The 17,130-nt window shown below is 42.2% G+C and overlaps 1 protein-coding gene across 5 annotated transcripts in view; it reads right to left on the bottom strand.

Annotated features, from left to right (window-relative positions):
- The window catches only part of LOC120996147 (ATP-dependent 6-phosphofructokinase, muscle type), a 135,345-nt gene that overhangs the window by 42,316 nt on the left and 75,899 nt on the right, over nt 1–17,130 (bottom strand). For all 5 annotated transcript variants that reach the window (XM_040425895.1, XM_040425894.1, XM_040425896.1 and 2 more), the window contains exons 6-7: nt 7,270–7,459; nt 4,995–5,160 (exon numbers count right to left, since the gene is read on the bottom strand). In XM_040425895.1, coding sequence (XP_040281829.1) covers nt 4,995–5,160; nt 7,270–7,459 — 356 coding nt within the window. The remainder of the gene's footprint in view (nt 1–4,994; nt 5,161–7,269; nt 7,460–17,130) is intronic.

Raw genomic sequence — 17,130 nt, 5'->3', positions numbered from 1 at the left:
TTTTGTGCAAGCTGGATTTTCTACCTCGATCCCTGGAGTTACAAATCCCAAGTACTTATGTGTCTCACAGATTAAGGGGCCTTCTCATGAACCCCTGCTTAAACTGCAGCCGATAGCTATGGGTGCACGTCAGATACCACTGGTGATAACAGCTGACTTCTAATGCTACGGCAGGTCATACAAATGAATGGCCAACCATGTAATACAAGGATGGGTCACATATGTGAGACTTCTTCTTTGTTAGAGCTTTCCTGCTTTGACATATAAAAGGGGGTCCTACCCTTAGGATCTATAGGGGGTAAAAGCTATAGTGGGTACCTTGTGCCACAAAAGAAGACACAGGTATTATAGAAAGTGCATGCAGGAAAGTGCAAGTTACACCTCTGGCTAGAGGGAAAGGGGTTAGGTCAGGTATATGGGGGGGGGGCGACGACCAATTTTTGCCCTTCATTTTAACGAATGACTGGAGACTCTGAACTCTGACCCACACTGTTTTGGATATCACTTATATTTTCCATGATATTCTTTGCTATTTTAAGGAAGCAGCAAATTCATTTTTTTGCTTTCTCCTCCCTTCTTTCTAAGAGCCATAACTTTTTTTTTTACTTTTCTGTAACCAGTGAGATGAGACTGTCACTACTGACTTTGGCACCTGAAGGTTTAAATGACCAGGACCTCAGATCCTGGTCATTGCTGGCAGGTGTCAGCTGTGTTCTACAGCAGCACTCACCATGTAAGGAGTGGGCTCGCTACATACATAACCAGTGAGTGTAAAGTCTCATTCACAAAACCAGTGTTTTGGTCAGTGATTTCCATCAGTGATTGTGAGCCAAAACCAGGAGTGGAGCCTACTCAGACATAAGGTATTAGGGAAAGATATCTGCTCCTGTTCTGCGTTTAAAGCCGCACCTAGTTTTGAAATCACTGACCAAAACACATGTGAATGAGGCCTAAGACAGATATATCTGTCATATGGAGCAAAAGGGTTAAGATAGGAACATCCCTTTAAGCATTTACACCTTACCTTTAATAGTATAATGTTATTACCAGAATAACAGCAAATATAAGCGGAAACAATTCCAATACTAGACAAGAATAGGCATTGTTACAATGGGTCCACAAAAAAAGAAAAAAAAAAAGATCACACAGACGTCATCCGTATTTTTTGCGGACCACAAAATACATACAGTTGTGTATGTGCACCCTTATTAGAAGAATCTTTAGTGCAACTGATTCCAAGATGGAGGTTTATGTTAAAGTGAATGTGTCAGATAACACAGTATAACACCATTGACAATAGGTGATGGACAAAGCTCATCTCCCCCTTCTCTGCACAATGACCGCTGCACAGGTCACAAAGCATGCTTACAACAATCTTGGTCCAAGAAAATATCTGAATACTATTAACTGTAGCCCAGACGTGCTCCCAATTATGTACAATAAATAAGAAAAAAAAAAATCTAACATCAGAAAAAAAAAAACTGATTAGAAAAGAAATACACTACTCAAAAAAATAAAAGGGAACACTTAAACAACACAATGTAACTCCAAGTCAATCACACTTCTGTGAAATCAAAATGTCCACTTAGGAAGCAACACTGAGTGACAATCAATTTCACATGCTGTTGTGCAAATGAGATAGACAACAGGTGGAAATTCTAGGCAATTAGCAAGACACCCCCAATAAAGGAGTGGTTCTGCAGGTGGTGACCTGACCACTTCTCAGTTCCTATGCTTCCTGGCTGATGTTTTGGTCACTTTTGATTGCTGGCGGTGCTTTCACTCTAGTGGTAGCATGAGACGGAGTCTACAACCCACACAAGTGGCTCAGGTAGTGCAGCTTATCCAGGATGGCACATCAATGCGAGCTGTGGCAAGAAGGTTTGCTGTGTCTGTCAGCGTAGTGTCCAGAGCATGGAGGTGCTACCAGGAGACAGGCCAGTACATCAGGAGACGTGGAGGAGGCGCACGGGCGTTGTAGGGAGGTCATACAGGCATGTGGAGGCCACACACACTACTGAGCCTCATTTTGACTTGTTTTAAGGACATTACATCAAAGTTGGATCAGCCTGTAGTGTGTTTTTCCACTTTAATTTTGAGTGACTCCAAATCCAGACCTCCATGGGTTGAAAAATTTGATTTCCATTTTTTTATTTTTGTGTGATTTTGTTGTCAGCACATTCAACTATGTAAAGAACAAAGTATTTCAGAAGAATATTTAATTAATTCAGATCTAGGATGTGTTATTTTTTTGAGCAGTGTATATACATGATACATTCTCTTTGAAAGTCAACATCTTAGTTCCGGTATAGTTCTAATTTTGTAACTATGGGTTGTCTAGTTTAGTTGGATATCTTTCACCTTGCAGGTCCCCCGGCAAGATGCAGCTTTTCATTTACCTGGATGTATTGTAGACGTAGGTGAGGCCAACATGGGAGTAAGCACACTAAATGGAGAAAGCCTTGTGTGAACTGGGTCAGCCCTGCCTCCGAAGAACAAGCTTCTGTTCAACATGTTTGTAGAGTGAACGGGGACAGTATGCAAGTAAAATTTCTGGCATGACTGAAACCTGATTATCAAGTGCCACAGTTATCTTATCAGAATGTAGAGAAGTAAATAGTAAATAGAGAAGTATATCCTCCAGCAAAATATGCATAAGATAATCTTATGAAAGTCCAAATCATTTGGTTGCACTGATCTGGAAGCAAGGGACTACCCCATTCCTTAAAGGATAACTGTCATATTTTTTATTTTATTTGCTAGTTTATTAGAGCTAGGCATGTAGTCAGGTCCATAAATATTGGGACATCGACACAATTCTAACATTTTTTGGTGCTACACACCACCACAATAGATTTGAAATTAAACGCACAAGATGTGCTTTACCTGCAGACTGTCAGCTTTAATTTGAGGGTATTTACATCCAAATCAGGTGAACGGTGTAGGAATTACAACAGTTTGCATATGTGCCTCCCACTTGTTAAGGAACCAAAAGTAATGGGACAGAATAATAATCATAAATCAAACTTTCACTTGTTAATAATTTTACTTGCAAATCCTTTGCAGTCAATTACAGCATGAAGTCTGGAACGCATAGACATCACCAGACGCTGGGTTTCATCCCTGGTGATGCTCTGCCAGGCCTCTACTGGAACTGTCTTCAGTTCCTGCTTGTTCTTGGGGCATTTTCCCTTCAGTTTTGTCTTCAGCAAGTGAAAAATCATGCTCAATCGGATTCAGGTCAGGTGATTGACTTGGCCATTGCAAAACATTCCACTTCTTTCCCTTAAAAAACTCTTTGGTTGCTTTTGCAGTATGCTTTGGGTCATTGTCCATCTGCACTGTGAAGTGCCGTCCAAGGAGTTCTGAAGCATTTGGCTGAATAGGAGCAGATAATATTGCCTGAAACACTTCAGAATTCATCCTGCTGCTTTTGTCAGCAGTCACATCATCAATAAATACAAGAGAACCAGTTCCATTGGCAGCCATAAATGCCAACGCCATGATACTACCACCACCATGCTTCACTGATGAGGTGGTATGCTTAGGATCATGAGCAGTTCCTTTCCTTCTCCATACTCTTCTCTTCACATCATTCTGGTACAAGTTGATCTTGGTCTCATCTGTCCATAGGATGTTGTTCCAGAACTGTGAAGGCTTTTTTAGATGTCGTTTGGCAAACTCTAATCTGGCCTTCCTGATTTTGAGGTTCACCAATGGTTTACATCTTGTGGTGAACCCTCTGTATTCACTCTGGTGAAGTTCTCTCTTGATTGTTGACTTTGACACACATACACCTACCTCCCGGAGAGTGTTCTTGATCACCAGGGAAAGAATTCTTCGGTCATTGATTCAGTGGTCTTCCGGGTCTTTTGGTGTTGCTGAGCTCACCGATGCATTCCTTCTTTTTAAGAATGTTCCAAACCGTTGTTTTGGCCATGCCTAATGTTTTTGCTATCTCTCTGATGGGGTTGTGTTGTTTTTTCAGCCTAATGATGGCTTGCTTCACTGATAGGGACAGCTCTTTGGATCTCATCTTGAGAGTTGACAGCAACAGATTCCAAATGCAAATAGCAGACTTGAAATGAACTCTGGACCTTTTATCTGCTCATTGTAATTGGGATAATGAGGGAATAACACACACCTGGCCATGGAGCAGCTGAGAAGCCAATTGTCCCATTACTTTTGGTCCCTTAGAAAGTGCGAGGCACATATGCAAACTGTTGTAATTCCTCCACCGTTCACCTGATTTGGATGTAAATAAACTCACATTAAAGCTGACAGTCTGCAGGTAAAGCACATCTTGTTCGTTTCATTTCAAATCCATTGTGGTGGTGTATAGAGCCAAAAATGTTAGAGTTGTGTCGATGTCCCAATATTTATGGACCTGACTGTATACCTGAGTTAGTCTGTCAATGATTGTCAAAAGATCTGTAATTACCTTATAATAACAGCTTTCATTAATGTCTCCTGTCCCTTTCCACTGCTCCCTTAAAAGACCGTTGCTAGGTCTTGTCTGTCTTCCTTTTAGTATAAACAGAAGACAGAGGGGCGGTCCTTCACACTGCATGCCTGCATTAGGCTTCAGAGTGAGGAGGCGTGTCTCTCAGTAATCCGATCTGATTGGCTGGCAGGGAGCTGCTGGCTACAAGCAAGTGTGTATGGGAAGTGAGGGAAAGCAGTTTTGGCCTCGGAGAACTGGTAGAGGAGCCATCTTGAGAAGGTCCTCACATTGTAAATGTTTAAACAGCCGTAACTAAGGGAAAAACTCAAGGAAAACAGTGGTATGTGAAGAAACTAAAGATTGCTTTATGTATAATGCTGCTGCAACAGTAACATATGTTAAAATAGATTTTTTTATGAAAACATGAGTTATCCTTTAAATTAATGTGTAGAAAAAATTGAAATTAATGTCTTCTTGAAGGCTGCATTAAAATAAGGCACCACTGATGTAGTTCCAGTTTATTCTAACACACGCTCATCTTCAGACTTACCTTTGTGCTGTTGTAGTAATGGCATCCACTATCTCCATAATTCTGTGAAGAGCAGAATCGGTTCCGATTGTCATATCGGTTCCACAGAAATCATTATCAATGGAGCCCACCAGCCCAACAATATTTAGGAAACTAGACTTGGCGGCTTCATCAGAAGTAATTTTTCCTATAGAATAAAACAGACAAAAATAATGTCCACACATGAAACTGAGCAGTAAAAAGTTTGTATGATGGTCACTCCAATACATCATACTGGTGTATTGTCATTTAGCCCTAACAAGCCTCGCCCCTCTCTGCTTCGAGTCCGAGCTAATAAAGATGCTATTATAATTACAGTTTTTATTTTCTGACTGAAGTTATTTTTTTTTTTTTACATTCTATTATCTCTACGTGATTATGGGGGGCTTGACCATCTTGCCTGAGCCGATTCTGCAGCAACACTTCTGAGATATTCTTTACAGAAGCCACATGAATTATAGGAACCTGCAGACTGAAGATCACTCATTTATTTCTAGGGGAAAGAGTTGTGGTCATGCTCAGTGGTCTGTGCAGAGGACATTGTGCAGAGAGGGGAAGGATGTGGGCTGTGACCATCACCTATTGTGAATTGTGTGATCCTATATGTAGGTGTTGCCTTTCATTGTAATCCCACCTGTGATGATAAAGGGAAGACTACTGAGAAGTGATCTCAACAAAACAGGAAGTGTCTTAAAATGAGGATCCAGGATAAAAACAGCTGGATTTCATTTTTTTTTTCTTTAACATATTGACAGCGACATGGAAAAGTCTTAATTATTAAAATATGTTCATCTGATTCAAACAATAGGCTATTTTTTGATGACACATTCTCTTTAAAGGGGGTTTCAAGGCTCCTGATATTGATGATTAGGGATGAGCGAATCGAGTTTGGATGGTATTTCATGTAATAACTTTGGGAATTCATTATTACTGTAAAAAACCTTTATACTGAACTCAGGTTCGGTTCCTAGTGGTACCTCGGAACCGAACCAGAGTTTGGTACCAAGGTTTTTTACAGTAATAATTAATTCCCAAAGTTATTACACAAAGTCTTGCGCGACTTCGTGAAGTAATAACTTCGGCTCAACGGTGCCAATACATTTTAATACTGTACAGAGCGGAAACTCCGAACTGTATTACAACATAGTTTTTTGGGGAATCGACTTTGGATGTACCATACTATTACTATTGATGATCTATTCTCAAGATAGGTCATTTATAGCCGATCAGTGAGGGTCCAATCAGGCGTTTCCCACAACCTCTGGTGCTGGAATTAGCTCTTGAATGAAGTAGGAAGCACATCTCCGTAGAAAATGTAATGGCCGTGCTGGGTTACTGTAGCTCAGCCTCACTGAAATAAATGGGAGCTGCAGTAACCTGGCATATCCACTACACCATGAATGGAGCTGCTCCACTCAAAGTGCTAGTTCCAGGGCTGGAGGTGCAGCTGATGGGTGTAGGGCCCCCACTGATTGAATATTGATAACCTATCCTGTGGATAGGAGCCTGGAAAACCCCTTTAGGCTCTATTCACACGTCCGTGGTGTGTTGCGGACCCGTAAATTGCGGGTCCGCAACACTCCAGCCCGTCACCCCCATTGAAATGCCTATTCTTGTCCGCAAGCTGCGGACAAGAATAGGACATGCTGTATCTTTTTGCGGAGCTGCGGACCCAAAATCGGGGCCGCGCTCCGCAATTGCGGCTGCAGACAGCACACTGTGTGCTGTCCGCATCCATTCCGTCACCATAGAGAATGAATGGGTCCGCACCCTTTCCGCAAAATTGCGGAAAGGATGCGGACGTGTGAATGGAGCCTTAAGGATATTTTCATCAGCCGGCAAAGGAGTTTGCTCCCAGTCAGTTGTCCCTGCACAGTCTGACACTGGCAGCACTGATTGGATAAAGTCAGACTGTGCAGGGACACCCCCCAACTGGTAACACCCATCTAGATCTTCATTAAAAACTGCTAGTAAGTCAATCATAACTTCTAGCGGGAATGATAAAGGAATGTAACATCATAGAGTCATCAGAATAGATGCTCCAGAGTCATTATTACAAGGGGAATGAATGCAAGTAGTTACTAAGACAGACAAGTCAGTAGAGATGACAGACCATCTTTAGGTTCTTTAGTTGAAGACTTATTCTAGCTACTAGGAACCTGTTGCCGCAGATGAGGGAGGCAGCCATGCATTATCTTTCATTGTGCTCGCTATTTTATAAACGTTCGGCAGACCATCTGAGTCTCAGAGGATTTACCTGCTTTAACCAGGTCAGCAAGCAGTCCGCTCCACTCTGCTCTGAAAGTATCTGCTCCGGTCAAGCTGCCATCTCCACCAATGACACAAAGATTGGTAATCCCTCTTTTGATTAGGTTGCATGCTGCCTTAAGGCGGCCCTCTCGGCCCCGGAAATCCTGACATCTAGCACTTCCTATTACTGTACCGCCCTATAAATATAGAGATAGAGATATAGTTGGAATAAATCGAATGAATGAAAGGATTATAAATAAATTAAGCTTGTATGTCACCTCTACATTCAGAAAGAGAAGGAAAATCAACTGCGGGTAGCAGACAGAAAGCGTACGAGAAATTAGCCCAATCTATGCAATACCAATAATGCCCCAGGATGACACGAGCACAGGAAGCAGGTAAATGCCCATGTTGTAGCTGTCCGTGATAACACAGGTAGAAGAGGTTTTTCAGCAATCCATTATATTATAAAACCTAGATTTCTCTTCTTCAGCTTTTGGAGGCGATAACCACAGCTTCACTACACCGATGTGCAACTGAAGAGGGACAAAGATAACTTTGCTGATCCAACTGCCTTCCAAAGACACGATTTATAATTAATGCTGGTAAAGTTATGTATAAGGTTTGGTAATTTTAGGGATATTTCACATTTAGGTGCTTTCAGGTGTTTTATATTTTACTTCTAAGAATTATTGATTGGTGGGGGTCCCTTTACTTGAACTCCCAATTTTCTCATAAATATAGCAAGATCTGCCATTTGTAAAGTATGGCATAATATCTGAATCCTGGTTGCTGTGTGCACAATATTTGCCTCGGCATGAGGAATACACATTTATATGCATTAATAATATATTCAGATATTTTTTTTTTATATGTTTTTATTATAAACCTATTTTTTATTTTTTTTGTATGACTATCCATACCAAATAATTGTAGTTTTCCCACAGAGCACTAGATTTGCACAGTAGGCTGACCTTTACTGTTCTCTACAGCTAATTTTTCAGCTTTGCTGTATATACAATAAAACATCCGCAAAAGACTGTCTCTTTGAGAAAGACTACTCCATAATTAAAGGGCATCTGTCAGCAGATCTGTACCTATGACACTGGCTGACCTGTTACATGTGCGCTTGGCAGCTGAAGGCATCTGTGTTGGTCCCATGTTAATATGTGCCCGCATTACTGAGAAAAGTGATGTTTTGGAATATGCAAATGAGCCTCTGGGAGCAATGGGGGCGTTGCCGTTACACCTAGAGACTCAGCTCCCTCTGCACTTTGATTGACAGGACCAGGCAGTGAAAACATGATCACGCCTGGCCTCGACTTCTCCTAAAGTCTTGTGCATCACTGTGTGCATCAGTATCCGGTTCAGGCGCAGTACAGGAAAGAGCTCTGCAGTACAGAAGAGAACTGCCAGCGAGCCTCTTTCCTGTACTGCTCCTGTGCCGTATACTGAAGCGCACGGTGCAGCGCAAGACTTTAGGAGAAGTCAGGGCGAAGCGTGATAACATTTACATTGCCTGGCCCTTTAACACCAGAACTTCTGTGATAGATTTTCAATTCTTTTACACACATTATTAGCCTGTTTTTTCAGAGGATCACCTCTATAAAGCTCTAGATTTTGAATATAATTTTTGGTGGTTGTCTCAAACAAGTCTTATCATTAGAGACTAGGATATTTAAAGAAGTATTCCAGTAATTTTAAGTTATCCCCTATCCAGCCATAGGACCCCCACTGATGAGAACATGTGCCTCACACCCTGCAAAGCCCGCTGAAATGAGCGGAGCGGCAAGTTGAGCATGCGCATTGCCACTCCATTAATCTCTAACCGCGATGGAGGAATGGAACAGCGGTGCAAATGCTCAACCTGCTGCTCCATGTATTTGGGAGGGCCTGAGGGGTACAAAGCCCCCATTCTCATGATCAGTGCGAATGCCAAGGAATAGAGGATAACTTGGAGTTACCAGAATACCTTCTTAATTACAGTTCTATACTACTGGCCTATGCCATAACGAGCATGACTGATAATATGACGAGTTGATCAGCACTAATTTAAAAGGCCTTTACAGAGTAATCATGCAAGTTGCTTGATGGATGAACAACTGTTGGTAAGATCATACATCCCCCGTACAGTTTGGTGATTTTTGTGGCTGCATAAAAGTGTTTGTCGGCTGATTAGTGGGGCTTAGACTGGCTGAATAAACCTTGCTATGAACGTTTGTTCAAATATTTTTATACCTTCCACACTAGATTGAGCGTGTAGAGGTATAATGTCATAACCCAAACAAATTGTCAGAAAATTATGTGAACTGGGTATCTTAAAACATAACTTTTACTATGTATTATTTAAAATAAGTATCGTATACACCACATTGTTGTGAGACAAAAACGCAATTTAGATAAAAACGCCACTTACTAAATCCACAGGATAAATGGAAAAAGAAAAAAATGGGTGGTTCTTACCACGTCCAGTAGAGAGATCCACACCTGGTGGCGTAATGGTCCTTTTGTGGAGTGGCAGAAGGACAATGGTGAGCGGCACTCTTGTGGTCAAGGCATTTGTTTGTTCTCCTATTTTACCCTAGAATAAGGCCCTACCTATGTAAAGGGTAGGGGGCTAAACAGGTTACCTGCCTAACAGACACAGAGCACCCGCCCCGACAGGGGCAACCCCATACGGAACCTTTCCCTGTATTGGGGCCTAATCCCTACTCGTACCCTATTTATAAAGCCCTACATGCCATGTTTCATCCCGAATTACCGGAACTCATCGGGGGACTTCAATGAACTTTCAGGGATTATAGAATCGACTGAAGGTAGGTTCCCCGTCGTATTCTCTGTATGGACTATCAGTGGCAAATGTCCATACTAGGTGTAGGGAAGTGTCCCCTATACACCTATGTCTCGCCGCAATTGGTGGTGGTTTGGGAGAGTGGTTTTAGATTTTAAATAATACATAGTAAAAGTTATGTTTTAAGATACCCAGTTCACATAATTTTCTGCTATGAACGTTTGTTCCAGATCATCAGCTCATGTAAAAGGGCCTTAACACCATACACACAGGTTAGGTTTTGCATGCATCTCCCCTGTAACTCCCAGGTCTCTGGAAGAGGGCGTTGTATTTATCGCTTACGACAGACTAATGTAAAATAATCAATGACATTTCTCTGTCACTTGACTCCTAAATGGTGCTGATCCTAATACCGGCAACAAAGGAAGGGTGTGTCGCCAATATGGCTGCCTCCAGGGAAGGAACAAATAACTACTAAATTAAAAGGGGTTGTCCACCTTTTATTAAGCGATGGCCTATCCTCAGGGAATAGAAATAGACAGCTGGGATAACGGCATTGGAAACTCTATCACTCACCGGAGACGGTCAATACATGGGATGGTGGACAGACTGTGCTTAGTTACACTGCAGCCCTTGCCTATCTCAGTACCCTCCTTCCTTCCATCTGTTCACCCCCTGAACACCCAATGTTCCATAGATAAACCCTTATGCACCTAACGTTCCAAAGATCACCCACTATATATCCAATGTTCCACAGATCACCCCTTATAAACCTAACGTTCAATAAGATCACCTCCTATACACCCAATGTTCCATCAGGTCAACACATACACCCAGTGTTCAACAGAACACCCCTATACACCTAACTTTCCATCATATCACCCCCATACACCCAAAGTTCCATAGATCACCCCCTGTACACACATCCTTCTATAGATCACCCACTATGCACCCCAGATCACCTTGCTACACCAAACATTCCATCAACTCACCCATTATACACCCCAGATCACCCCTCTACACAAAAATTCCATTAGATCACCTCCTGTACACCTTGGTTCCGTAGATCACCCCCCTCAGCGTCTTGTTAGTTAACCCCTTTTTGGATTATTGGATAATTGAAGTCAGTGGGAGCAGCGCTGCAGTGACAAACTCAGTCCATTACAAAGTAGACTGAGCTGTCTTCTTCTGGCACCATAGATAGTGCTAAGCTGCTGATTGGCGGGGTTGCGAAGTGTCGGACTCTGCTGATCAGCTAGGGGTGGTCTATCCTGCGGATAGGGCAACTCTATAATATAAGATGGACAACTAAAATAAAACAGAACTTCAGAATGATCTCTACAGCTATGGCCACTTTCAATGACAGTTACTCACTGTAATCTATAGTCATCACAGTCAGAAGTAGCAGAAAACTCTGTCTCTTGTACTCATTATAATCATACATTACAGCACAGCATTTACAAGGCATCAATGCTAATAAGGAGTTTTACAGTTTATCTCCAAATGTACCTTTATGCATCATCATACAGGATCTGCACCTCCAGTCTGATGATTATGTATTTCTAAAAGTACTGGTATGTACGTTACCAGTGTTAATTGCAAAGGTCAAAGGTATCGAGTCTATTTATGTGTGCCATTTGAAACTAGACTCCGCTTAGAACTTTGACCTCGTCTGGCACTAAAATGGCAAGTTATTTTTGTCTTTGATTTTTGTCTTTGACATTGACATTGAGTAACTCTTTGGCTAGGGAATATGAACAGACGTAAGTATCCTATCCTGACAAGGGATAACCCAAAAGAAATGTCAAGTTGTCTCAATGCCACTTTAATAGGGCAAACATCTCACAAGCAACTGTGAAAGTTATTTAAAGATTTCCAGAAAAGCAATTGCCATCTTCTTTAAGTTTAATGGGAATTAAGAATTATCGGTCAAGGAAAAAGAGGTAAAAAAAAAAAATCTAATACTACAATTTATAAACAATCAATGATGAAGGTGAATGAAGGATCCAAAAAGGAATACAGCTATGGATGACTGGACAGATATAGCTCATTATGATTCACCTCATGAGATGGTCATATGATATAGGACAGGACCACTCGGTCTGCAGTGGTCAATGGGGAGAATGGTGAATTATGGACAAAACACCCATGGAATTGATATGAATCATTGTTTCCAAAACCTCTCATATGTGCAAGGAATATGTATAATGGTGGAGGCTGCTACTGGACCCATTATTTTCATGGAGATGGTCTCAGCTGTTGCTCTCTGGAATCTGCTGCACTCTGTTGCTGCTTCCTCAAGGGTTGTCCTCTAGGGAACACCCTTGAGGAAGCTGGAAGGTGATGCCGGTCAGGTAGCATGTGTTCTCTCGACATTGAAATATTATTGTGGATGGGCTATTTTTGATATAATATTTAAGTATAATTTTTAAAAGCTGCATGTTACTCATTTTGGGCTAAAAAACATTTTTTAAATTGGTCTTTAGTAAAAAAAAAACAAAAAAAACCCCACCAGTTTCTACAGGGAGTGCAGAATTATTAGGCAAGTTGTATTTTTGAGGATTAATTTTATTATTGAACAATAACCATGTTCTCAATGAACCCAAAAAACTCATTAATATCAAAGCTGAATATTTTTGGAAGTAGTTTTTAGTTTGTTTTTAGTTTTAGCTATTTTAGGGGGATATCTGTGTGTGCAGGTGACTATTACTGTGCATAATTATTAGGCAACTTAACAAAAAACAAATATATACCCATTTCAATTATTTATTTTTACCAGTGAAACCAATATAACATCTCAACATTCACAAATACACATTTCTGACATTCAAAAACAAAACAAAAACAAATCAGTGACCAATATAGCCACCTTTCTTTGCAAGGACACTCAAAAGCCTGCCATCCATGGATTCTGTCAGTGTTTTGATCTGTTCACCATCAACATTGCGTGCAGCATCCGGCGGATCATTGCCAGTATCATTATATGATGCCTCTATAGTCTTGATACTGAAGCCTGGCAAGGATCCGCTGGACTGTGGATCTTACCGTCCAATTTCATTGCTGAACTTGGATTATAAAATCCTGACTAGAGTGCTAGCCAATAGGCTTAATAAGGCAATAACCACAGTGATCCACTCTGATCAATCAGGATTCATGCCGGGCAGATCCACATCAGATAATATCAGAAGAACCCAAGTAGTCGCGCAGATAGGTTCGGCAGGGAAAGAAAGGTGGGCCCTGGCCTCTCTAGACACTGCCAAAGCTTTTGATTCCCTGGAATGGCCCTTTCTGATAGATGTGCTGAGAAGCTTCGGTTTTGGTCCCAATTTCATAAAATGGATTAAAATACTTTATAATAACCCATCTGCACGTATCCAGCTCAATGGCTCCTATTCAAAGGAGATCTCCTTACGCAGAGGCACTAGGCAGGGTTGCCCGCTCTCACCCCTGTTGTTTGCAATCGCGATTGAACATCTGGCAATTAGAATCAGGCAGGATTCAGTGTATGTAGGAATTTCAATGGGTTGCAGGGAGGAGAGAATAGGCTTGTATGCGGATGATCTGATACTTTTTATGTCTAGTCCAGAGATGTCCCTACCAAGGGCAATTGAAGTAATAGCCTTGTTTGGGCGCTATTCTGGACTACATATAAACTGGGGTAAGTCAGCCATCATGCCTTTGTGGGACCATGACTGGGGGACTCACCACCATAACCTGCCAGTAGTGGATAGATTCAAATACCTTGGGATGATGATCACTAGGGCTCCACAGCTTGCCTACGACTTGAATGTTGAGCCTCTGGAAGCTCTTTTTAAAGATAAAATGAAAGCATGGGAGGCCCTTCCATTGTCCGTTATGGGCAGACTGAACCTAGTGAAAATGGTTCTGTTACCTAAAGGCTTATATGTATTGTCTCATGCATGCACACCGATCCCTCGGAGCTTCTTTAAACGCATACACTCCTTGGTCGCTGCTTTTGTATGGGGGAAAGCCAGAAGAAAGCTCTCGATCCAGGTCCTCCAGAGGTCGAAGCTGCAGGGCGGGGCAGCACTGCCTGATTTTTTCCTCTACTTCATTGCTAGTCAGCTGAGATTCCTGAGGAGCTGGGTTACCGAGACCATAAGACCCAACTCGGAATACTATTTGCATGAATATCTGCAGGTTTCGACTTTATGGCCGGTGTTAGAAGGAATGGGACGCTTACAGAAAGCTACCCTTCCACTGCATAAACTAGCCCACCAGATATGGCAGGCCTCCAAGCTGAATGCTTATAAAGATTTACCTTGTAATATTCCTATTTGGGATAACTGCATGTTTCCACACCTGTTGAGGTTAGAGGGTGCAGGGGAATGGAGGAGATATGGGATTCAAACGCTAGGGGACTTATATGAGGATAGCAAGCTTTTAGATTTCGCGCAAATCCAGGACAGGTTCCAAGTGCCAAGTACCCTATCATTCAGGCATCTCCAACTGCGACATGCCCTTCAATCTCAATTTAGAGACAGTGGCAGAAGCATATCTAAATACCCCACCATTGGCATACTCAGATCTCAGGGTCCCAAGGGGATAGTCTCGGCCCTTTATACCCACCTACTGGATCGCCGCTTGCTGATGTCCCCGCTGACCGTAGAGGGCAAATGGAAGGGGTTCATACCCTCTTTGTCTGAGGAAGAATGGGAAGAGGCCCTACTAGCACCAACTAGAGTATCCCCCTCCATTAACAACAGGATGACGCAGCTCTTTATTTTGCACTATAGCTATTTAACTCCCACCAGGCTTCATAAGATGGGCAGAATGGATAATACCAGATGTCATAGGTGTGGGGTGGAGGGTGCAGATTTCTGGCACCTGATATGGGACTGCTCATACATCCGGCGGTTTTGGGTGTCTGTACTGGAGATCCTCGGACCCCTGGTGCATGCACCATTACAGCTGTGCCCTAAAATGTGTATTTTGGGAGTAGTTGATGAGGAATCTTGGACACACTATCATAAAATCTTCCTTGAAAGAACACTGTTCATGGCTAGAAAGGCAATCGCCATGTGCTGGATGGGGGACAAGCTGCCATCCCGGGGTCTATGGCTGTCTCTGGTTAACGCTACGGTATCAATGGAAAGCATAGTATATAAACACAGGGGTTGCCCGCAAAAGTTTGACAGGGTGTGGGGGGCTTGGTGCGACTCTTCACTTACGGCGCATGACGAGTGTCAGCACCAGGAGTCTGATGGCTCTGGATAGTTCATCCGTGAGCATGTATGAAAGCTTGTGAGTCCGGATGACTGACCTCCTGAGACAAGTGGTTGTTATCCATCTCTAATATGCACCCATACGTTCATATCCCCTGACTGTTTCTGAACATGTTATCATTGACATAGACATCCGATATCCACAGCTGCTTAAAATGTATGTAAGATTCTTCATAAGATGCTTTTGCTTTTATGTATGGCCCATGTGTGGGTCTTGATAACTTCTGATTGTACATGCGCCATGCTTGTAAATTTTTTACCATGCAATAAAACGAGTTTAAAAAAAAAACATTGCGTGCAGCAGCAACCACAGCCTCCCAGACACTGTTCAGAGAGGTGTACTGTTTTCCCTCCTTGTAAATCTCACATTTGATGATGGACCACAGGTTCTCAATGGGGTTCAGATCAGGTGAACAAGGAGGCCATGTCATTAGATTTTCTTCTTTTATACCCTTTCTTGCCAGCCACGCTGTGGAGTACTTGGACGCGTGTGATGGAGCATTGTCCTGCATGAAAATCATGTTTTTCTTGAAGGATGCAGACTTCTTCCTGTACCACTGCTTGAAAAAGGTGTCTTCCAGAAACTGGCAGTAGGACTGGGAGTTGAGCTTGACTCCATCCTCAACCCGAAAAGGCCCCACAAGCTCATCTTTGATGATGCCAGCTCAAACCAGTACTCCACCTCCACCTTGCTGGCGTCTGAGTCGGACTGGAGCTCTCTGCCCTTTACCAATTAAGCCACGGGCCCATCCATCTGGCCCATCAAGACTCACTCTCATTTCATCAGTCCATAAAACCTTAGAAAAATCAGTCTTGAGATATTTCTTGGCCCAGTCTTGACGTTTCAGCTTGTGTGTCTTGTTCAGTGGTGGTCGTCTTTCAGCCTTTCTTACCTTGGCCATGTCTCTGAGTATTGCACACCTTGTGCTTTTGGACACTCCAGTCATGTTGCAGCTCTGAAATATGGCCAAACTGGTGGCAAGTGGCATCTTGGCAGCTGCACGCTTGACTTTTCTCAGTTCATGGGCAGTTATTTTGCGCCTTGGTTTTTCCACACGCTTCTTGCGACCCTGTTGACTATTTTGAATGAAACGCTTGATTGTTCGATGATCACGCTTCAGAAGCTTTGCAATTTTAAGAGTGCTGCATCCCTCTGCAAGATATCTCACTATTTTTGACTTTTCTGAGCCTGTCAAGTCCTTCTTTTGACCCATTTTGCCAAAGGAAAGGAAGTTGCCTAATAATTATGCACACCTAATATAGGGTGTTGATGTCATTAGACCACACCCCTTCTCATTACAGAGATGCACATCAGCTAATATGCTTAATTGGTAGTAGGCTTTCGAGCCTATACAGCTTGGAGTAAGACAACATGCATAAAGAGGATGATGTGGTCAAAATACTCATTTGCCTAATAATTCTGCACGCAGTGTATAATATATGCGTATTAATCACAGACAAAATAATACATGCGTAAAAATCACAAACAAAAGCTCTACATGGAACTCAGGAGAGATAGTCTTCAAATAGACTGATTTCATAAGCATATGTACCACAGAAACTGCTGAAAAAATCTAATAAAGACCAACTGAAAAAAGGATTTTTAGTGCAAAATGTTTAAATTCCAATTATAAAAAATTGCCTCATGTCCATAGCCTTTAAGGGGCTGTCTAAGTTAAACAAACACTCAGGCAACCTCTGTACCTTTGGTTAAAAAAAAAAAAAAAGAAGAAGAATCAATACTTACCCCTTTTCTCCCTGCTGCTTCCTGCACTGTGCTCTAGTCCTCTTTGTGGCTGCAGTCAACCACTGGCCTCAGTGGTGACATCCC

This window comes from Bufo bufo, chromosome 3, assembly GCF_905171765.1.
Source record: "Bufo bufo chromosome 3, aBufBuf1.1, whole genome shotgun sequence".
Lineage (NCBI taxonomy): Eukaryota > Metazoa > Chordata > Amphibia > Anura > Bufonidae > Bufo > Bufo bufo.
The sequence above is the reverse complement of the archived record's forward strand: the minus strand, read 5'-3'. Positions and strand labels throughout refer to the sequence as shown.